This window comes from Bos javanicus, chromosome 6, assembly GCF_032452875.1.
Source record: "Bos javanicus breed banteng chromosome 6, ARS-OSU_banteng_1.0, whole genome shotgun sequence".
In the NCBI taxonomy this organism is placed as follows: Eukaryota; Metazoa; Chordata; class Mammalia; order Artiodactyla; family Bovidae; genus Bos; species Bos javanicus.
Genome location: NC_083873.1, coordinates 77,391,252 through 77,415,433, shown reverse-complemented (window position 1 = coordinate 77,415,433; position 24,182 = coordinate 77,391,252). Strand labels below are relative to the sequence as shown.

Here is a 24,182-nt window from a genome sequence, read left to right as displayed (position 1 = left end):
GGTTGGGAGGGGTTTTAGGAGAGAATGGATACATGTGTATGTATGGCTGAGTACCTTTGCTGTTCACCTGAAATGATCACAATATTGTTAATCAGCTATGCTGCTGCTGCTAAGTCACTTCAGTCGTGTCCGACTCTGTGCGACCCCATAGACAGCAACCCACCAGGCTCCCCAGTCCCTGGGATTCTCCAGGCAGGAACACTGGAGTGGGTTGCCATTTCCTTCTCCAATGCGTGAAGGTGAAAAGAGAAAGTGAAGTCGCTCAGTCGTGTCCGACTCTGTGCGACCCCATGGACTACAGCCCACCAGGCTCCTCTGTCCATGGGATTTTCCAGGCAAGAGTACTGGAGTGAGTTGCCATTGCCTTCTCCTATATCCCAATACAAAATGTTTTTGGTGATAAAAATAAAAAATAAAATTCAAAATAAATATAAATAAAATAAAAAGGTTTCAAAACTCAACCAGCATGGACACTGAAATACTAGGATATGTATATATGTCTCAATATATCCATTCCATCTGCCTGGTTGGTTGTCTTTCTTTATAGATTGCTTGCTTTGAAAAGAGGGAAGAGTATACATTTACAGGCTCAAGGGAACTCTGTATCATCATCTAGTTCTTTTAGCCCAGAGCTCCCTCTGGAAATGTACAGAGGAACTGCTCTCCAGGTAGTCCAGCTGAACAGAACTCACACTTATTCCTTCTCGCTTTCTTGGGAGCTCCCTTCCTCTTTCCAATGAGAGCTTCCCTGTCAAGGTGACTTTGGGGGGTAACTATGAGATGGAAGTAAATCAACCTTACTGAAGAATATCAATGCTTCATTCCCAATCCTTCCTTTATAATGCCTTAGATCAGGCTTCAAGCACATAAGAATGGCAGGCTTGTGGGCATGGGATTATTGGAAGAACCACTAAAATGTCTGGCTAAAAGAGTAAACTACATGTGACTTATCCAACTGTCAAAAAAAAAAAAAAAAAATCTACCAGAAAATAGCATCTGCTCTAGCCCTGCCCTCATAACAGCCAGCTGTTTTCAGTTATTCTCACCTGCTGGCCAGGTTCTCTCAGGATTAACTCTCACTGGGGGTGAAACAAATAAAAACAGGCCAACAGTGAGCAATCAAGCTGCTTCATTCAGTGTTTTCCTTTGCTGCTGGGGCCACGAACTCCTGACCATCTTGCCCTGGACCTTCATTTCCTAGGACTCTTTAGGCTGCCAGCAGTTTCTATGAACTTGGAATGTTTCTCCTATTCTATCTCTGATAACAATGTCCTAGAGGTTTCCGCTTGGGAGAAGGCAAGGGCAACCCACTCCAGTACTCTTGCCTGGAAAATCCCATGGACAGAGGAGCCTGGTAGGCTGCAGTCCATGGGATTGTGAAGAGTCGGACACGACTGAAGCGACTTAGCAGCAGCAGCAGCAGAGGTTTCTGCTTACATACCAAGCTTCAAAGTCATTAGTGCCCCAGCTCAACCCAGCTGATCCTAATTACATTGTGACTAAAGGTGTGTGGCTATTTTTTTTTTTTTTTCTTTATTTTGGTGACTATTTCCCTTTTTACCATATGAAACCTTTGATAAAAATCTAGTGAATGAATGTTGTATATTTCAACTTCCTTTCTATATTAATCAGTTGTAGTAATCAGTGATAGATTTCCAATATGCACAAATATAAACTTTCTTAAAATATACCTTTGAAATATCAACTTGGGGTATTAAATTCAGGTTAATCTTCAAATGCAATGAATTCATCTTGACAATTTTGCTACATTCTCAAATCTTATCCCTCAAAAGTTTACTATATTTAATTCAGTTTTAGGGATGTGTTTAATAATTCTAATATCTAAAACATATGGAAATCTTAGATTTCCTGAAGAAAGTCCATTGTATTTCACTCAATATTAGTATGGTTATAGAGGAAAGGATTTCAGACTTTGCTACAGATTGCCTGGGGTTAAGTCTTACTTCTGCAAGACTTTGAATAAGTTATTTCTTTGTGTCTCAATTTCTTAATTTGTAAAAGGAATAAAAATAGTCCCTACAGCATAGGTTGGCATGAAATACATATATTAATGTGAAGTACTTAACAAAAAGCACCCAGTACACAGTACACTTTTAATAAGCAAGCTATTTTTATTGCTGCTGCTGTTCATCTGTATAGTCTTTTAGCTGAAAGTATCAACTTTAATGATGAAGTTTCAATTTCATCATAATAAGTTATGTTTTAGAGGATACTTAGATATTTGAATGCAAAGCCATGCTTTCAGTTCAGTTCAGTTCAGTCGCTCAGTCATGTCCGACTCTTTGAGAACCCATGGACTGCAGCACGCCAGGCCTCCCTGTGCATCACCAATTCCCGGAGTTTACTCAAACTCAAGTCCATTGAGTCAGTGATGCCATCCAACCATCTCATCTTCTGTGGTCCCCTTCTCCTCCTGACTTCAATCTTTCCCAGCATCAGGATCTTTTCAAATGAGTCAGCTCTTCACATCACGTGGCCAAAGTATTGGAGTTTCAGCTTCAGCATCAGTCCTTCCAATGAATATTCAGGACTGATTTCCTTTACGATGGACTGGTTAGTCCAAGGGACTCTCAAGAGTCTTCTCCAACACCACAGTTCAAAAGCATCAATTTTTCAGCACTCAGCTTTCTTTATAGTCCAACTCACATCCATACATGACTACTAGAAAAACCATAGCCCTGACTAAACCAAACTTTGTTTTCATAGTAAAGTCTCTGCTTTTTAAAATGCTGTCTATTTCATAACTTTCCTTCCAAGGAGTAAGTGTCTTTTAATTTCATAGCTGTAGTCACCATCTGCAGTGATTTGGGGGCCCCCCAAAAAAAGTCTGCCACTGTTTCCCCATTTATTTGCCATGAAGTGATGGGACCAGATGCCATGATGTTAGTTTTCTGGATGCTGAGCTTTAAGCCAACTTTTTCACTCTCCCCTTTCACTTTCACCAATAGGGTCTTTAGTTCTTCTTCATTTTCTGCAATAAGGGTAGTGTCATCTGCATATCTGAAGTTAGTGATATTTCTCCTGGCAATCTTGATTCCAGCTTGTGCTTCATCCAGCCCAGCATTTCTCATGAAGGGAATGGCAAACCACTTCAGTATTCTTGCCTTGAGAACCCCATGAACAGTATGAAAAAGCTGTGCTTTAGAAATCATTATATGAAAAAATTCATGAATATGGACATTTCAAAAAATAGAAAATAGTAACCTAACCATTTGATATTAGACATGAAAAGAAATGACAGATTTGTGGTAGAAAGGCTAAAGTCAGAAAACAAAGGAAGAGACCTTTGAAATTTATTTAGATTTTATTTGGTGGTTCTTTTGGTCACTAAAGCTAATAATAGTAAAACCAGTGAATATGGTTAAAATAGAGGCGATAGAGAAATACAACTGCATTCAGAGAGATTACAATGCCAAGAACTGCAGTTCCTCAAAAACGTCACAAACTATGCAAGTCTAACCAAGTCCCACCATCTTCTCAAATGAAAACTAAAAAGCACACAGGCCAGAGATGCTGTCCTGGACCACATGATGTAGAAGCAAATGAGTCAGAACTAGAAACCAGACCATCTTGTCCTCTCCAGACGTCTCCATCCAGAGTCACAATGACTTCACATGTTTGAAATCTTAGGTTGAAACTGCCAAGGCTGAATTTTCACAAACTTCATTATATATACATTTTACTGACCAGACTCCCTAAAGAGTAAAAGATAGGATTCTGAGTCATAATTGGGCAAAAAAGTCCTTTTCATCATCAAATTCTATCAACCTTCTTGTCGATTTGTTCATTCTTTGTTTTATGACAGATAGCTTTTCCCTAATTAAGCCTCCTTTCAGAACACAGAGATTAGGCACTGCACCTTGAGAAAGCAAATCCCTTTTTCCTAAGAGCACCATGTTCTTAATATCCAAAGGAACTGAGGCAAAGAAGCTGAACATAATCCAGTCCTCCTTTTCCAGCTGAGCTTTCATTTCATACTTCACTACAGTTGCTCTAATCCTCACTTTCTCTTTGGGTTGCAGTGTATGCCAAACACACAGCATGTTTAAAATCCCTGCTGATCCGTTGAGATGCTACACAGTGCATGACAGAGTTTGGCAAGCATGTACACTGAGACTTCAAAAAAAAAAAAAAAAAATCTAAATAAAATGGAGTCTGTGTTACCATCAGTTTTACTTTGTTTTTGAGGCCACTAAATCTTCTCCCTACTCCCAGGGGTGCCCCCGCTTCCAACAGGCATCATCCTAATTGGGATCTGACCAAACAGCTGGATTTACAGTGAAACATTAACCATCGGCTGAATTCCTCAGACATACACACACATCCACACATGTATAGCATTCTGCAAAAGCAAGACTTACAAATGGATGCTTGAAGACTCATTTCTCACTCTGACCCCTTGGGGTCAATGATGTCAGAGAAACTATTTCTGAAAGGAGAACTTGAGTGGGAGTGAACAATCAGACCAACAATAATGAGTAGTTCTTGAAGGTCACAGCTGTTGAGCAGCTAATTGTAACTTGAAAAGCTGAGTACCAAGTTATTAATGATCTTGCTGATAAACTTTTTTTCACTCCAAGTCACACAAGCTTTTATTCCAACTTTGAAGATAAAGCAAGAGCTGGTGTGGCTATATGCGCAATGCTTTTCCTCCAGATGCAGCCATGCATATCTGACTGCCTCCTTTCCTCACACACTCAGTATAAACCGGTGACCTTCATATAAATTGAGGCACAATTTCTGATTCCAAGATCTCACCTACGGAAAGGGATCACCAACTCTGCCAAATATTTTTAGCTTGTTTTAGCTTGTTAACGATCGGTATTATAAAACAGACAGAACTGAATCAAATAAGTAATTTGCTCAGACAGCCAAAATGATCCTTTCCTTATTTTACATGCATGTGGTAGAAAACATACCACCTTAATTTGAAACACAGACACTGTATCATGGGAGGTAAAACATAATACTTCCGCAGGCTAACAAAAGTATACTAGAGAATAACAAGACCTGTCTGCTTTTCTTAGAAATTACTAAGGGCAAAGTCATGCAAACAGGAGGAAACACAAGATATACTATTAGAAAATCAGAGAGCACATCATATATGGGAATTTTATTCCAATAATTATCCCTTTTCCTCTAATGATTTACAACAGGGTTGCTCTCCTCTCTATTCCATCTTCTGTCTTATTTATTGGTTTATCATTTCTTCCCAAGCAGGAGTCACATCTTCAGATCCCTATTATTTATGTAAAGAGAGTCATTCATTTGCACACACTAGGTTCATAGTAAATGCTTGCTGAATGAAGGAAATGAAATGCTTTAATTATAATGTCTTTCCAACTGGAGAGCTGTTCATTGCTCTCACCACAGCATGCCACTAAGGTTCTTGAATGAACCCCCGAGGCTATCACAGAATGATGAAAGGTACTTACCTTTCCTCCCCTCCACAACCCCAAAGGAATTAATGAGCAGCTTCCACAAAGCCCAGAAGCAAACAACTAAAATCAGAACTGCAGCCTGTTAGTATAACACAAGTTAAACCAGGAGAAAAACATGTTTCCTGCAGGGTAGAGATGGGAGCAAAGCATCTAATTATTCAAGTGAGATTCGGGTCTGTGAAAGAACATGTGTGCAAACATGCACACTCGTTTTATTTGCTTAATACGTTTGTCAGTGATACGCCATACAAGAATATCAGTATTTTATCAGTTAGCTCCTGCTTTCATAAATGGTTGTCTACAGCTCACAAACATTGTGCTCTTTGTATTACAGTTCAGTTCAGTTCAGTCGCTCAGTCGTGTCCGACTCTTTGCGACCCCATGAATCTCAGCACGCCAGGCCTCCCTGTCCATCACCAACTGGTTGTATTACAGTTAATATATGATTAGAGACATATTTATTGGATAAATACCCAAAGCCATAGATAATATAATATTAAGAAACTAGGCAAATGCATGATGAATAAAAGTTCCTCAAGACTTTTATAATCAGGTAAGGAGGAAAAGGTACATATATAAATAACTATAATGTGACAATGTGATAAATTCTCTACTACATTTGAGTGCCAAGTGTTACCATCTACACCTATACGAATTCCTATAAACTGCTATGTATACACAGATCAATATATTTCCATCAATCTTGCTTTTCCATCCACCTACAAAAAGGAGGGTTTCCACTGAGCTCAAGTCATTTAATCACCCATCAAATCTCCTGGTATTTTCAAATTTAATGTGGTACAAGAGCACACTGGTAGAATCATTTTTTTCAGTGGTATCAGGTTATCAGCTAAGCAAGGGAGTAGGGACACTTGAATAACATTGACTGTATTTTCCCAGCCCCTTCAAACTGGAATAACCATATATAAGTGCAAAATTCCAAACAGCAAAACCTCTCGATAATCTGTGTTCAACAAACTCAATCCTGGGCCATGGGATTTTCTACCCATGAAAAAAACTAAAATAAACAGTGTTGCATTAAAACGAAATAGTTCAGATATCCATATATTCCAGGAAGATTTCTTTTTACAGAGTAGAGAAAATTCAGTTACTCTCTGGTAAGATTTTTAGTTGTCAATCTTGAAAGATCCACAAGGCAAGAATTAATTCACCGGTAAAAAATGTGCTATCCAAATTTTTCTTCACTTCCCTTCTACATCTACACTAACCCTTCTGGGACAATTCATATATTTATGTGATTTCCTCTCTGTAGGTGACATACAAATCTGTTGCTAAAAATCTGATTTACTTTAATTCCCATTATTCTCAAAATCCCTACAGAACTGGCTATGGATATCTGAAAATATATCACATTGAAAACTGAAGTTATTACCTTCCTCAAAAAACAGTATTCCTTGCCAACCATTTAATTCAATATATAGATAGAATACAAGCAGAGGTTGAACTCATAGCCATAAAGTATTTTAAAAACCACATATAATAGTTTCAAAATGTTATATTTAATATACTCCATTTTTAAACAAATTAATAAAAGTGCTTTTAGTTTTTCAACTTAAGTTGATGGTCACAATGTCTCAAATATTTCACCTCAAGTATAAATTAAAACTGTAATTTTGTACAATTCAAAGTAGTTAATGCAAACATTTACATGTAACCTTCATTTAGGTCCAATTCTAATGGAAAAATGTTCTTGTCTTTAGGGTAGTAGTTATATGAATAGACTCAATGAAGTAAAATAGTTTATACATTTTTTCCTAAGTATCAAAGACTTTTGGATTTCACAAGGGCTTACAAATAACAGCTAATCCACTAATTGTATAGATGGGGTATTCCATAACTTACCTCAATTTACATAGTTTCACAAGTAACAGACAGTGGATTAATACTAAGGTGGCAATATTTTGGGTGGGCCAATAAGTTCATTCAGATTTTCTGCACCATCATATGAAAAAACCCAAACAAAATTTTTGGCCAACCCAATACATTATCATTTAAAACAGGACACTTTTGAGAATGGGAGAGGATACTATTAAGGATTATTGGAGGACAACAGGTATAAACTGGGTCTCTTTGGAAACCAGAGATTATGGTTAGCCATAACACATGCAGTGTGTATTTGCTACTTCAATTGAGAACATTTAATCTGCTATAGATATAAGAAACAAATGTATAGGTAAAACTTATATGTTAAATATCCATTAAGTATAAGCAAGTAACTTGGGAGATACAGGCAAAATTCATAAAATGAGTAAGTTACTAACCCTTACACATGTTACAGAATTAATGAAACAATTACAAGAATGGAACAAATAAGAGTGTTACTTAGAAAGGGATATAAAGACCATACATCTTAAACACTCATAAAGCCCAGATTATATCACCTCTAGATTAATAGTTACCTCCCCTCTACATCTGAGGAGAAGGCAATGACAACCCACTCTAGTACTCTTGCCTGGAAAATCCTATGGACAGAGGAGCCTGGTGGGCTGCAGTCCATGGGGTCCCTAGGAGTCAGACACGACTGAGCGACTTCACTTTCACTTTTCACTTTCATGCATTGGAGAAGGTAATAGCAACCCACTCCAGTATTCTTGCCTGGAGAATCCCAGGGACCGGGGAGCCTGGTGGGCTGCCATCTATGGGGTTGCATAGAGTCAGACACGACTGAAGTGACTTAGCAGCAGCTACATCTGCACCTCTTAGTTACATCTGTTATGGTCCATTTCTGATTCCATGTGTTCTTCTCTTGAAAAAGGCAGATATAAGCCACAGCAGCCCAATACATTAAACAGCAGGGTATAGCTGCAGTCAAGTGTACAAGTCTCTGCATCTCTCCAATAAACTAAGCTAGTGTTACCTGTAGATACTTCCCAAACATTGAACTTCCTTGTTTATCTGTTTTTTGTAATCACATCAGTAGCAGAAATAGCTGATGAAGCAGAAAGTGAATGAGGATAGTGCAACACTGCATAAACAGAATTAAGAAAGTGTGACCTTTCCAACCATCCAATGGAACTCTTCCTATCTGTGCAAATGTATCCTACAGCTTTGTAATGGGCTTCCGATGACAGAATATATAAAGCATGTAATTCCAGAATCTTGATGCCTTGGTCTGTGTGCCTTGCAGTCATAATTTCACTTGTCTGGTAGTTTATGTAGAGGCTTTTACTGCACTGATATAAATTCCCACACAACAGCACATATCTCTAAAATCTCATTAATTTATTTACTCATTCAACAAATATGAGTGTCTACCACCCAGTATGCTCATTTCTGGGTGCCTGGGATATAAAAATGAAAGACACAGCCTCTATTCTTAAACAGAGTCCAAAGAGGAAAACACATGAGTAAACAGACAAGATACAATAATGTTGTTATATCCTAGCCTCCAGGGATCACGGAAGGCTTTGCGGAGAAAGGGACACAAAAGGATACAGTATAGAATAAAACAGAAAAGAAGGAAAACAAGGACTAACATTTATTGTTACTGCATGCTGTACCATTTTCTATCTCAGTCCTCATAACAACCCTATGAATTAGTATTGCTATTACTCCTATCTGAAAAATAAGAGAAGGAAGGCATAGAGAGGTGACACATCTCTATGAAGTAGAGTAGAAGAGTCAGGACTGAATGCAGAGCATTCTGGTCCAAGAAACCACCCTCTTCATCACCAAATTACACTGTCATATCCCAGGTGCCAAGCACTACAATATGAATGGGAATTAGAAATGCAAAAAAGGGAGAAAAGTGCATAGTGAGAATCCAAATGAAGACAACCACCATATTTCAACAGAGTTCAAAACATGGCACAGATATGAGGGGAGAAGGCAATGGCACCCCACTCTAGTACTCTTGCATGGAAAATCCCATGGATGGAGCAGCCTGCTAGGCTGCAGTCCATGGGGTCGCTAGGAGTCGGACACAACTGAGCAACTTCACTTTCATTTTTCAATTTCATCCATTGGAGAAGGAAATGGCAACCCACTTCAGTGTTCTTGCCTGGAGACTCCCAGGGACGGGGGAGCCTGGTGGGCTGCCGTCCATGGGGTAGCACAGAGTCGGTCGGACACGACTGAAGCGACTTAGCAGCAGCAGCAGAAACTGAGATTACCATAGGCTTTATCAAAATGCCTCATCACCTTCCTTGTCAGGTGTCCCCATAACTCAATGTGTACATTACAATATTTTAAGGGGAAAACAAGTGAATACATCATGCAGAATGAAACACAAAAAATAAAACAAGCCTTGAAGTTTTCAATTAGTGATGACTTTCCTTTAATGTAAGGCAATATCTTATAAAAATTTCACGTTCTCCGAACTACAATGAATACAAATAAAGATTTTTAACTTACATCTAATTTAGCGTAGTCCTATCCATGGGTTACATAACCGTGTTTATTTTGTTTAAATTCCTGTGAATATGCATTTATGTGTATGTTGACTAAAAATGTGAGAAATGAAAAAATGGACCTCATACAAGTAGCTTTTCAACAATACTATGCTGTCATAGATGTTTAAGATGGTAAACCAATCTGTATAACAGGACAAATAAAATATAGGTAAGGAGTAAGAAGAAAACCAACAAAACACATATCTTCATAGGCTAGTCAAATAATTCTGGTAGAATATCTTCCCAATATAATCATATTAGTTTTCTAATACTATAAATAATCACATTACTTAACATAAATAAAAGAAAATTTATAAATACCAGATGAACAAATGGTATCTTTTTCCTTTCAGATGTGAAACTGTGGGAATAAGTTACTCTTTCACAAGATCAGCAGTTTCAAATAAAATTTAAAAATCAATCTGCTTTGTATAATTCTTAAATTTTAAAGTGATATAAGTGTTTAAACAAGTGGTTTTTTTTTGCTATTGACTGCATATATTTAGATTCAGCCAGTCAAAACTTATTACAGTATATAATTTTTAGCTTAATTACTGATTTCCAAGTCTCATCAAAAAAATCCCAGCATTTTTCTATGAATCTCAAACAGTATTACAACATTCTAGAAATTAAAATTTTAAAAAATTTTACATACTTGTAACATGTGTCCACTCCAGCACTACTTTAGCCTGATGATTCACAACTAAACCATGATGAGAAAAGAATATGTGAAAATTCCAAAATAGAAGAAAATCACTAGACATAATCATTTCCCCCCCCAATTCTAACATACATACTAATAAATCTAATCATCTATCATATGCTCTACTTGGTAGAGGATATTTGAGAAAGATTGCCACATCACAAATCTATCAGTGAGAATCAAAAATACTTGCATTTTGTCACTTATTAGCTCACACTCTCTCATCATCTTATCATGCATTTATGAACTTTCTGTGGATTCACATCAGCAGAGACTGCCAGAGTGGTAAAGCATATTAAAAGTTTGGGACTTCCCTTTGCCAGTTGTATCAACCTATGATATGATTACCCCTCCACTGGCTTATAATATTCCCTCCTCTAAACGAAAGTGTGCCCCCAGGATATCTTCTTGCTCATTCTCTTTTCTGCGCTGACAATCTCCTAAACCCCAGTAACCTTAACTATCCATCACCTTTATGTTGAAAGTGTCTAACTTCTATTACTAGCAATAACTTCTCTCAATATTTAGATTAATGTTTCAAAGTCTGGTTCTCATTTATATATCTAACTCAATATTTCTAAGATCAGATTCATCATTTTCCCCCTGAAAACCAAAGCTTACTCTTGTCATCCTAATTCTATGAATGGCCTAGTCATCTAGCCATCTTTGACTTTTCCCTTATCCTCACTCCCTACATCCAATTAGTAGTCAACCACTGCAGATTCAATTTCTGTGCATCTCTCACATTGTTCCTCTTCTTTCCATCCCCATTGCTTTCTCCCCAGTTCAGTCACTCATTACCTTCTGCCCTAGGGCAACAACCTAACTGATCTCTCCATGCTCAAGTCTCTCTCTACCACAAACCTTCCTACATAATCCTGACAAGTTCTGAACTGCAACTCTGATCAAAAGCTTCTAAACAATCCCTATAACAGACAAAATTACATACAAAGTCTCACCCAGGCATTTAAGACCCCCTATAATATGGCTATGGACTACTTTTCAAACTTCCTGCCTCACTACTTCTTTTCTCATTCCCTTATTGTGGGTTAAACTAGACTATTCACTGTTTGATGAAAATGTCATAATTTTCTTCACCTATAACTTTGTTCACATAATTCAATTCCCTGGAGCATCGTCCACTGCCAGCACCTCCCACCTAAGGCTGCAAATGATTCTGGGGATTTTTCAAGAGTTTGTTAAAATATCACATTATCAGGACTTTCCTGGCGGTCCAGTGCTTCAAGACTTTGCCTTCCAATGCAGGACATGTGGGCTCAATCCCTGGTCAGGGAGCTAAGATCCCACATGCCTTGCAGCCAAAACCAAAACAGAAAACAGAAGCAATATCATAAGAAATTCAATAAAGGCTTCACATCAAAATCTAGAAATAAAAAAATACCACATTGTCTTAGCTTTACCTGTACTCCTTTCTCCAAAATCCCCAGCTCATACCAGGGAAGCCATTTCTTCCTCCTTTAAAATACTACAGCATTTGTATTACTCCATGGTAATGTAACCCACCAGGCTCCTCTGTCCATGGATTCTCCTAACAAGAAGAGTAGAGTGGGTAGCCATTCCATTCTCCAGAGGTTGTATGACATCCATTTCACCAAATCATTGTGTCAAATGCCTATGGTTTGCCAACTCTCCCTGTCACCAGTAATTGACTGTAAATCCTTGAGGAAAGAAATAGCCTTATAGAGGGTTCTATGTGCTTTATAGAAACAACCAACATGTAAACTAACTGAAGTTATTTTCTCATCAGAATACTTACACTCAGTGTTCAATTACCCTAGCTATGAACCCATGATTGTGACAGAAACATGAAGCCAGTAATTGAGTACAGCATTTTGTCTCTTCCAAAGTCAACAAAAATATTAAAAGAAACTAAACAGTTCATTGAAAATTTTTCATGGATCTTGCATTATTTATCTATGGTAAGATTATTATAAAATGACACCAAAAAAAGGAATGCATACTAGGTCTCAAAAACTATGAGTTTAATCATATTTGGTATATTTACATATGATGCTTAATCATAAGAACAACAATGTATATACTTTTATTAGTACACTATACAGATGAGATAACAAAGATTTTTTAAAATGTAAGACCTTGGCCTCAGTTGATACAGTTAATAAACAATAAAGCTGAAATTGTTAGTTGCTCAGTTGTGTCCAACTCTTTGTGACCCCATGGACTATACTGGCCAGGCTCCTCTGTCCATGGGATTTCCCAGCAAGAATATGGGAGTGTGCTGCCATTTTCTTCTCCAGGGAATCTTCTCAACCCAGGGATTGAGCCCTGGTCCCTGCATTGCAGGTGGGTTCTTTACCATCTGAGCCACCAGGGAAGCCCCTGGTGAGAATGAACTCAAATCTGTCAGACTCTAAATTTCATATAGTTACTGTAATTCCATAATACTACTCTCTCAATAGCAATAAAAACAAAATGGTGAAGAGTTAAAGGCATGTATAATGACTAAGAAAAAGGAATTGCTTCTTTAGGATGTATTACTCGGGAGGGAAATTATCAATTTGGCTAACTATACATATGAAAGAGAAAAATAATAAATTAGAGTGCCTGGCCAAATGTTTGCATTTCTGTGCTGGAGACATACATGAATAATGCAAAAATCTAAAAACCAGACATAAACCAATCTATGAATGTATGATATTCTATGCAAAACAACACCTGCCCTCCTCTTCCCTTTCATCTTAATTTGAAGTAAGGCTTTTATAAAAATAATGGAAGCTTCCTCTCTATATCTGGAATATACTTCAGATCTTTCTCATTATCACGTATTATTTGAGTTGAAGGGAAACATAAGAAAAAGGAAAAGATTTTCCAGTAAATAATTTATTCTGAAAAGCACCTGTGACTGGAAGGGTAAAACCTATTTCTTTGGAACATATACACAATTGTTATTATGTGGCAAACAATAAAATAATGAAACAATTTATATATCCCTAATTAACTCTTTTGGGGCTAGAATGTCAAGGATTTGAATTTTTTCATGATACAAATTCTTGGTAACAAGAAAATTTCAGTGGCAAAAAATATAATTTCTATGAGCATTTTGAAAAGCTACTAAAAATTTACTTGTCAGATGGAAAGGGAAAATATAATTTATGCAACATAAAGAAACAAAAGTGTTTATCATATTTTCCTGGAAATATCTGAAGGCCAATCTCATTAATACATTTATTTTCCATTGTATACATCATTCTAGTATTATACTATTTGGGGACAGAGACAAGATCCTAAAGAAATGTTTTAAAATATCATGTTTTAGGCCAGAAATTTTATTATTTTTTTAAACTAAATACCTATTTTTCTAAATACCTATTATCCTTCCCATATAAAAATATAATACTGTGTACCTAATAATTCTAAAGGGCTTTCCAGTTAGTGCCTAGTAGTAAAGAACCTGGCTGTCAATGCAGGAGACTTAAGAGACTCAGGTCCGATCCCTTGGTAGGGAAAATCCTCTGAAGGAGGGCATGGCAACCCACTCCAGTATTCTTGCCTGGAGAATCCCACAGGCAGAGAAGCCTGGCAGGCTACAGTTCATAGGGTTGCAAAGAGTCGGAAATGGCTGAAGTAACTCAGCACACACACACAATAATTCTAAAGGGTGGTGTCCACATGATAAATCTTGCATATCAATTAGACCTGACATTTTGTTTAAACTGGCAAACCTCACTAAAAGAAACAAATATGAACAGGGGCTTTCATCTGAAATATTATATTTTCATGTAAAACAAGAAGCTAACACAGCACTTTGAAGGCCATGTTATACTATTCACTTGCAGTAACAGTTATATCCAAAAGACTGAGATTGTAAAACAGAGGGTTTCTATTTTTGTAGCAACATTTATCTCTGTTCTAAGTTCTTTCATCTCTCTAGCTCCCCCTGAATTCTGGGACTTAACCTATACACTTCAGACTGCAATGTAATAACAAAATAAAAACCAGATTTTCAGAACTTGGGGAGTAAGAACATTAGAACATGCTAGAAGGATAACTCATCAAAGTCAATATAAATAACACATATAAAAACATATTAAGAGTAAAAAAGTCTCAGGTTTTCCTGTGATCATTACTTATATAAAATGAAAATATAAAAGCAAGGAGGAAGTGAAGAGAAGTTATTTACCAAATGCACACACACACACATCTTCAGGCCACTCTAATTCAGAATTAGAGGGAGGATAGAAATTGTTTGGTCAAGAATACAGCTAAGGATGAGTGCAAGGAGAGAAAAATCAATTCAGGGCTGTCCTACATTGACTTTTTAGCTGAGCTGAAGAGGACTCAGGTAGTATAGGACATGCCAACCAGCAAAAATAAGATCACTTGCCAAAGATGTGGAAGGAAGGGGGAAGGGCTTATCTAACAAATTGTTAGAAACTCCATGGGATTGAAAGATAAGAAATGTGTGGAAGGAGATGTAGTGTGAGGTAAGAAAAAAGTGTGCTACCTACTAATCTTGTTTTGGGTTTCTCAGGTGGCTCAATGACAAAGAATCTGCCTTCCAATGCAGGAGCTGCTGGTTTGATCCTTGAGTCTGGAAGATCCCCTGGAGTGGTGAATGGCAACCCACTCCAGGATTCTTGCCTGGATTATCTCATGGCCCACAGGGTTAAAAAGAGTTCAACACAACTGAATGACTGAGCATGCATGCACTAATCTCATTTACTGGATGCATGTACTTTGGCTTGTAAGTTTTAAAGCATCCCATGTTACCTCTTCCTGTTCTTCACTTATTCCAGTGTCCATGACCTCCCCTATCATGTTGATGAGATCATGGTATAACTGGCTCCATTTCCAAATCACTGTCTTACAACTATCACAGTAAATGAGTTTTTGCTAACCTCCCCCTGCCTCCATCAGTTTATTTTAATGCCTTCATGTGTACAACTAGGTGAGTTCTGCAGCTGTGGTCGTGGATCTATGACTTGAAAGTGTTTATTTTTGGGGGAGTGCAGCTTTTATTTTTTGAGACTTTTAATCAATTGTTTTTTAAAATTAATTAATTTATTTTAATTGGATGCTAATTACTTTATAATACTGTAGTGGTTTTTGCCATACATTGACATGAATCAGCCATGGGTTTACATGTACTCCCCATCCTGCACCCCCCTCCCACCCCACTCCCCATCCTGAACCCCACTCCCACCCCACTCCCCATCCCATTCCTCAGGGTCAGCCCAGTGCATCAGCCCTGAGCACCCTGTCTCATGCATCGAACCTAGACTGGTGATCTATTTCACATATGATAATATACATGTTTCAATGCTATCCTCTCAAATCATCCCACCCTCGCGTTCTCCCACAGAGTCCAAAAGTCTGTTCTTTACATCTGTGTCTCTTTTGCTGTCTCACATATAGGGTCATTGTTATCCTCTTTCTAAATTCCATATATATGCATTAATATACTCTATTGGTGTTTTTCTTTCTGACTTACTTCACTCTGTATAATAGACTCCAGTTTCATCCACCTCATTAGAACTGACTCAAATGTATTCTTTTTAATAGCTGAGTAATAATTGATTAAATATTTCCTTAAGATAAAACATCATTTTACAATGACATTAAGAGATATTCTGTTTTATTAATCATTTTTAATTAGGCAAAAGTATAAATAAAGATTCATTTCTGAGGTATTCTCACATGCACATGAAGATTATTTTTTGTTATTATTTCATTAAACTATGCTCTCTGTTACATTGTTAACGAGCCCAAATATGAGGAGACCAGTCTCCTACTTTCTTTCTGAATTTTGCCATGGAACATTGTACTAAGAACTGAATGAATGCCAAATATATTTAGGCCTGCAGATCAACTGTCTTAACCTCATTCAATTTGCCTCTTTGCCATAGTACTGAAAAGTATACATTCCAAAAGAATATATATAGGAAGAATTCTCCCAGCTGTTTCATGGCAACACAGGAGAGCTCAAAATCAAATCTCATCTTGGCTCCATTATAGCCCTGCTAGGTATTACTGGCAAGTATTAGATAGAAGGAATGCCTGAATGCCTACCAGATGCTCATTTGTTGAAGAACCTTATTATACCTAAGGCAAAATAGAATACCTAATGAAGAATAATAATATTTTTCTTCTTTTTAATGAGAATGTCATGCTCAATTAATAGCATTTGTATTTATATTTTCAGACTAACATATTATTTTTAAGTTGAGCATTCTTAAATTCAGAGCCAGAAACCTGGGTTTCTATTCACAGGAATGTATTGAAGAAGTCATTTATAAATGTTTGGGTAACACCACCATCATTCCTTATCAACATTCTCTGTCTCCTCTTGTCTTTCTTATCTCAGAAAGTGATAGGATCATTCCTCATATACTCATGCAAGATAGAAACCTGGTAGTCTTCTTTGGGTTTTCCCTCTGTCTTACTCACTTACCCAATGAATCCTATAACTCCTGTCAATAGATCCTCATTATCACCAATGTCATTGGTTCCCAGAGTCAGTGCCACATCATTTCTTATCTGAATTAATAGAATAATCTCCCATTTCAAGCCTTGAAGCCTCTAGTTTATTTGTCAAATGCAGGTGGCAGTTCATTCCTCCCTCAATTCCTCTAAAATTAACTTAATATTACCCTTACTGCCATCAGAGAAATTCCAAACTCCTCATAACATTATATCATGCCAGATTTACCTTCTGTAGATTATTTCTGGGCAAACAAATAGAAATTATCCTTTCTGAACTAGGCCTGTGTACTACTGTTTCCTATCTATATTAGTTGCTGTTGTTCAGTTGCTGAGTCATATCCAACTCTTTGCATCCCCACAGAACACGAGGCTCCTCTGTCATCCACTAACTCCCAAAGTTTGCTCAAATTTATGTCTATTGAGTCAGTGATACTATCTACCTATCTCATCTTATGCCGCCCCCTTCTCCCTTTGCCTTCAACCTTGCCCAGCATTAGGGTCTTTTCTAATGAGCTGGCTCTTCGCATCAGGTAGCCAAAGTACTGACGCTTCAGTTACAGCATCAGTCCTTCCAATAAATATTCAGGATGGATTTCCTTTAGTATTGACTGATGGATCTCCCTGAAGTCCAAGGGACTCTCAAGAGTCTTCAGCACTGCAATTCAAAAGCATCATTTCTTCAGCATTTAACTTTCTTTATGTTCCAACTCTCACAACCATACATGATTACTGGAAAAACCATAGCTTGAACTATATGGTCATTGTCAGCAATGTCTACTGTCTAATACACTGTCTAGCTTTGTCATAGCTTTCCTTTCAAGGAGCAAGTGTCTTTTAATATCATGACTAGAGTCACCATCTGCAGTGATTCTGGAGCCCCAAAGAAGAAAATCTGTCACTGCTTACACTCTTTCTTCTTCTGTTTGCCATAAAGTGATGAGACCAGATGCCATTAGTTCTCTGAATGCTGAGTTTCAAGCCTCCTCTTTTATCCTCATCAAGAGACTTTTTAATTCCTCTTCATGCTCTACCATGAGAGTGGTATCATTTGCGTATCTAAGGTTGATATTTCTCCCCACATGATTCATCTAGCCTGGCATTTCACATGATGTACTCTGCATATAAATTAGATAAGCAGGATGGCAACATATAGACTTGCTGTACTCCTTTCCCAATTTTGAACCAGTCAGTTATTCCATGTCTGGTTCTAGCTGTTACCTCTTAATCTGCATACAGGTTTTTTAGGAGATAGGTAAGGTGGTCTGGTACCATTTCTTTAAAAATTAATAGTATCTTTCTTTTTCTACCGCTATACTTGGTTAACTACTATTTGGCTGTCAGATCCCAGGTTAAATGTCATGTTTCTTCACAAGCATCTCTTCCAATCTTCCAAAACTGAGTTGATACTCTCCTTATGTGTACCATAGGACTTTATACTCACTTTTGTAATAGGGTCTCTGTAGTTCCTCTTTGCTACAAAACTGCTTCTATGTGGCCCTACATCCTAAGATGGCCAGGGACATGAATAATTAAATCAGGGGTTTAATCAGGCCTAACCAATGAAGATTAAATATTATTTTTGGAAATTCAAACTAAAAGGTAAGACAAGTGCTAGTTGGTGCTTAGTGCTATTGCTAAGGGCAGTGGTGTACAATTCAGGAAGGCAGTCATTTACAATGTTAATGAGCAAAGAAAGCTGTCAGAAAGCTAGAGAAGAATCAAAGAGGAACTAGGTCCATTGGGGGAAAAAAAAAATTCCCTGGTATCATTTACTGATCACCAAGGTCCAGTGCTTAATAGTCCTTAGATTTCCATAAGAATTATGTTTTTGTTTTTTTTAATTAATTAATTATTTATTTACTGGCTGTGCTCCATCTTCATTTTGCTCTTGAACTTTCTCTACTTGACTTCCCTGGTGGCTAAGATGGTAAATAAAGCAACTGTCTACAATGTGGGAGACCCGGGTTCAATCCCTGGGTTGGGAAGATCTCCTGGAGAAGGAAATGGCAACCCACTCCAATATTCTTGCCTGGAGAATCCCATGGACAGAGGAGCCTGGTGGGCTACAGTCCATGGGGTCGCAAAGAGTCAGACACGACTGAGTGACTTCACTTTCACTTTCTCTACTTGCAGCAAGCAAGCTCTTGGGCTACTCTTAGTTGCATTGTGAGGGCTTCTCATTGTGGTGGCTTCTCATTGTGGTGGCTTCTCTCCTGCAGCTCAAGGGTTCTGGCCCATGTGTTCAATTGTCATGGCATGTGTGCTTAGTTGCTTCGCAGCGTGTGGGATCTTCCCTGACCCAGGATCAAACCAGTGTTCCCTTCATTGCATAACCACTGGACCACCAGGGAAGTCAGAATTATGAATTCTTAAAACACTGCTCCTACAGGTATCACCTACCATCAAATACACACACACACATACAAAGGCATAAGTTAATCACTACTTTACAAACAAAGCTCTTGGCTCTTTGGGTGCAAGGAAAAGACATCCTCTAGCAAACTTTTGTCACAATGTATTATTTTTATCTCCCAGTACCATTAAAGTTTGTTAGTTCTCCATCTCTGCCTTCCTGCCACTTTAGAGCAAGGCCCAGCATGCATCTATGAACAATCAAAAGAGGAAAACATAATGAAGGTAAGAATGAATAAAGGAATTACCAGTATTCAGACTAATTTAATTGGATAAGGAAATGGCAACCCACTCTAGTGTTCTTGCCTGGAGAATCCCAGGGATGGCACAGCCTGGTGGGCTGCCGTCTAGGGGGTTGCACAGAGTCAGACACAACTGAACTGACTTAGGAGCAACAACAGCAGACTAATTTAAAGACTGACTTGTGTAAAGCAATAAAAAAAAATCAAATAGAGCTTAATTAGCGTGAAAGAATTCTCATCTATAAACATAAAAAGATGGAAGAAGGAACAGGAGAAAATGGAAAAAAAAAATAGTAATGGCAGAGGTGGATGTGATTCCTCAAGAGACTGAGACTACACAAGCCACTTGTAAAAGCATTTTGACTCCCGCAAAAGGTAAGCTTAAAAATGATCACAGACTTCTAGAGTTTTTATGACCTGTCAGGATTGAAATGCTTCAGGTATACTCCGAGAGAACACCTGTATGAACCCTGCACACTATACATGTGGCTTGCAGGAGGCTTATTTGTAGATCATCTCAATGAACTTTTTATGCATCTGCATGAAAATCACAATTAAAGCAAGGAAAATGCTGATAAAAAACACATTAACATTCCTTTAGCTTCAAGGAAAAGTCTTGATATCTAGTCATTAAGCATGCAATCTGCCCTCAGACATCCTTCTGCCTTAATATGCTAAAGAGAAAAATGTCTTCTGAGAACAATATTTTTTAATTCTTTATGCTTTGCTGCTCTACTGTGAAGTCCTAATTCCTGTGAATCCAAACACTCGTTAACTCTCAAGAACTGCTATTAGCTATCTGGAATCGAATATAAAGGGGGAAAAAAGGGCAAAGTTTAATTTCAAACAAATAAAAGGGTTTTTGTTATGTTGTGAAGGCTGTGTTTGTTGGGTTTCTATTTGCTCTTTTGGCTATCTACAGAACAAACAGAGGTTAACTTTTTTTAATGTAATATCAATTTTGTATTCCAATCAAAGACTGCATTAATATCAAGCTTTACTATTTATATTTTTCTGAGTTTTCTGTATCTTAAAATATCTTGTTTCTATAACAGACTGTTGTTTCTCTTTTAGAAAGGCAGGTAGAAGAAGGGAGGAAGCTGGAGTTCATTGACATTTTCCAGTTTGAATTCTTTCATGTCTTTTCAGTTTGAAGAGCTCAAAGTAATGTGATATCTCTTATTTTAATTTCATATTTAATACCAGTTCATGTGTTCTAGCTGTATGTACTATTTTCCATATCAATAAAGATTATGCCCCTGTAATATTTACTTCATCTTCTTTATTCTTTCTATAGAGAGCTTTCAAAGATGACCTTTAGTTGCTCTCTGACTGATAAAATTACTTTTGCACAAAAGTGACTTTCAGAAAGTATTACCTCATCATAGCAGATTAACATAATAACCTAGGCTCCTTTTAAATCACATGATATTTACCTAAGTGTTCATTTATAAGATCAAGTAAAGGTTTCCTGATACCCTCATTTTTGTCTTTGCCCAAAATAGAATATAATTCAATTTTCCTATTTGTAAATAGATAGAAAAATGTGACTTAATCCCCTTACTACAATGTAACCTGACACACACATGGCAAAAAGTAAAAGCTAGTAATACAGAAAAATATTATTAAGCTGTAAAAGCTGGGGAACGTATAAATTCAGCCAACATATTAGTAAAAGTACTATAGGAAAAAACGTGTGCTAATTGACTGCTATTTTGAATTGCCAGCAGGTGTTTGTGTGTGTTTCTGTGTTTATGTTACAGTTGCTGATTTAAACATTTATAACATCTACTCAAAAAGTAAAATTCATTTCTAGATTTCTTCTTCACTAGTACTAGAAATTGTGATGAACACATATGTAGTTGAGCAAATTAAAAAAAACATTAATGTTGTGTTACTCTTTCATAATATAAATCAAAAGCCAATGTCATGATGAAAACTTTCTGATTGCTAAAGCACATTTTGTGAAAAATATAACTGTACTCAATTTAGAGAATTTCAGATTTAAAATGATAATACAAAACAGAAAAGAAAAAAAATGAATTCTTAAAGAATATTTATTATATCTTTTCCATGATTTTTCTAAACACTCTGGAGTCAATTCTATGTGCTTCTGTAGAAATACATGCACTTACCTCCCAGCAATGACCCCCAATCATCGCTATCAGGGGAGTAGTGCTAATCCGAATTGAAAGACTCTAGGCCACTGATTAAAATATGTGATTGAGTGGAAGGAGCCACTGTGAGTGCCAACATCACCACACACTTACTCTACATGGCTGAAGTAATTGAAGAATTAGGTTTAAATATCACAGGTCTCTTAAATCTCAAATTGATAAAAAGGTGTTGAATAACCCTTTGTCGCTGAACTAAAATACAGTATTCCAACATATTTTACCAGAGAGTTCTGTAATGGTGCTCAGAAGATAAGCTCAGTTAATATAGCAGCATTTCAGATTCCTTAGACAGTATTTTCCTGTATTATTAAATTATGGTGTAGGAGATGTGTGTTTTGGGATAAAGCTTGATACTCATGGTTCCACCTGCCAAATGCTTCTCAACCTTTTTCATGTTGCAGACACAAAGAAAATTATAAATAAAGTATATAAATAGTGTATAATAAGCACATAATATTTGTATATATTATTTCATATTATATTATACATATTATGTTCCCTGAGGGAAATTAGAGAGATAAGACAGTCTTCATAAAGTCTGATGAGTGAAAAGAAAAAAACTCTATTGCCTAAATATTATGTAAAGATAAAATATATATATATATATATATATATGAAGTACTGAGGAAAAGAATAAAACTGGATTTTCTAAAAATATTATATAACTTTCCTCATTGGAACTTCAAAGGCTGGGTGTCTCACACTGTACTTGCCAACTGAAGAGACAATAATAAAAAGAAAGCACTTTCCAACATTTCCATTAAAAAATTTGGTTACTTCTGCAACCATCACTTTCCTATCAGGATGTATTCTTTAAATGACTACACACAATTCCTAATCAAGATGTTTTCACCATAATCTCAAAACTCTTTCCAGTTTCCATTGATGGGAATATATTTTCAAACAGATGATCGGAAATGTTAAAATGTGTCTTTTACAACCATTCAAATTTACAACCGTTGACATAGCCACTAAGAGTAATTTTAAACTTCCAGTGAAAATATTTCAAACCGAATCGGAAATTTAAAGTCAAACATTTTGAAATAGCGATGAGGTTCTAATGTAGAACAAGCATGCACTGTTCAACAACATGTCAGTGTCTCACTGGGTGTAAACATCAGCCACATGAGTGAATGCAGAGATCTATGAGAAGACACGTTTTGGGCACTGCCTGGGGCCGAGCCTCCCAGTGGCCCCTACCCAGCCACCCCCAGCCCTCTCTCCCCACCGCTGGCCGCACCTTGGGCTGAGATCTGAGCTCCATGGGCACCTGGACCACGAACTCCTCTGGTAGCTCCACGGGGCCCTGGTCCGCGATGAGCAGTGGCGCGCTCCGCAGCTGGCTGCTGAAGGAGATGTCTGGGAGGTAGAGCGCCTCCTGGGCCGCGCTCAGCATGTCGCAGTGGAGAAGCAAGGGCTGGATGTCGCTCACTGTGTTTGCCACCTGCGGGGACCGCAGGGCGCACCATCAGACTCCGCTTAGTTCAGGCCAGCCTCAGAGGAGCCCTACTGGGGCTATTCCCAAGGCTGCTCTCTGCTGAGGGCCCTAGGCCGTGGACTCCACCACCCCAGGCCCCACAGGCAACCCTGGAGCTAAGGAGCTCACATCTCCTGGTTGCTAGTGTGATATGGACTGTGTACCTCTGTCCTAGTTAATCATGATCTTAAGTAAGCCAAAAACCTCATCCTAACTCCTAACAACCATTAGAAAATTAACTATAATTATGGAAAGCAGAAAAAGCTGCCTGAAAAAAATATAATGATTATATTTGTTATAGATTCACAGCATTCTGTTCTAATTTATGGGCACTCATGTTTGTGTCAATGAAAATATTGGTTATTGAATTAAATATTTACACACAAAAAGCTTGATATAATAATGGGTGAAAAACTTTCAGAAAGTTTTTTATTAATTTTGTTTGTGGAATTGTTACATGGATTGTTTTATATTTATTTATATGTTTCAGGTTATTTAACATTTTTGGAAGGATGCTGTACTAAGGTTTGTGATGGACATTAGGATGAAAAATATATACATACATTTTTGCCATATATATACACAGTGATTTTACTGACAAATGGTACATATTACATAAATGGATAAATATGGAAGACCAAGACAATAATGAAAAAATAAAATTACACACACATGATTATTTTTTAATATTCACAGAACAGTCATACATTTTATGCTATGAAAAACAGAACGGTTTAAGTACAGGACTTCTTTTTTTGTGTGTGAATTGCTACAGATACACTTTTCTATACTAATTGCAACTAGTGTAATAAATAGGAGTGATAATGATAAT

At 37.3% G+C, this 24,182-nt stretch overlaps 1 protein-coding gene across 16 annotated transcripts in view; it reads right to left on the bottom strand.

Annotated features, from left to right (window-relative positions):
• ADGRL3 (adhesion G protein-coupled receptor L3) overlaps positions 1–24,182 on the bottom strand; it is a 959,208-nt gene that overhangs the window by 549,162 nt on the left and 385,864 nt on the right. For 15 of the 16 annotated variants that reach the window (XM_061420294.1, XM_061420290.1, XM_061420278.1 and 12 more), the window contains one exon: positions 23,114–23,317. The exons of the other annotated variant lie outside the window; for it this stretch is intronic. In XM_061420294.1, coding sequence (XP_061276278.1) covers positions 23,114–23,317 — 204 coding nt within the window. The remainder of the gene's footprint in view (positions 1–23,113; positions 23,318–24,182) is intronic. 16 annotated transcript variants of the gene reach the window in all.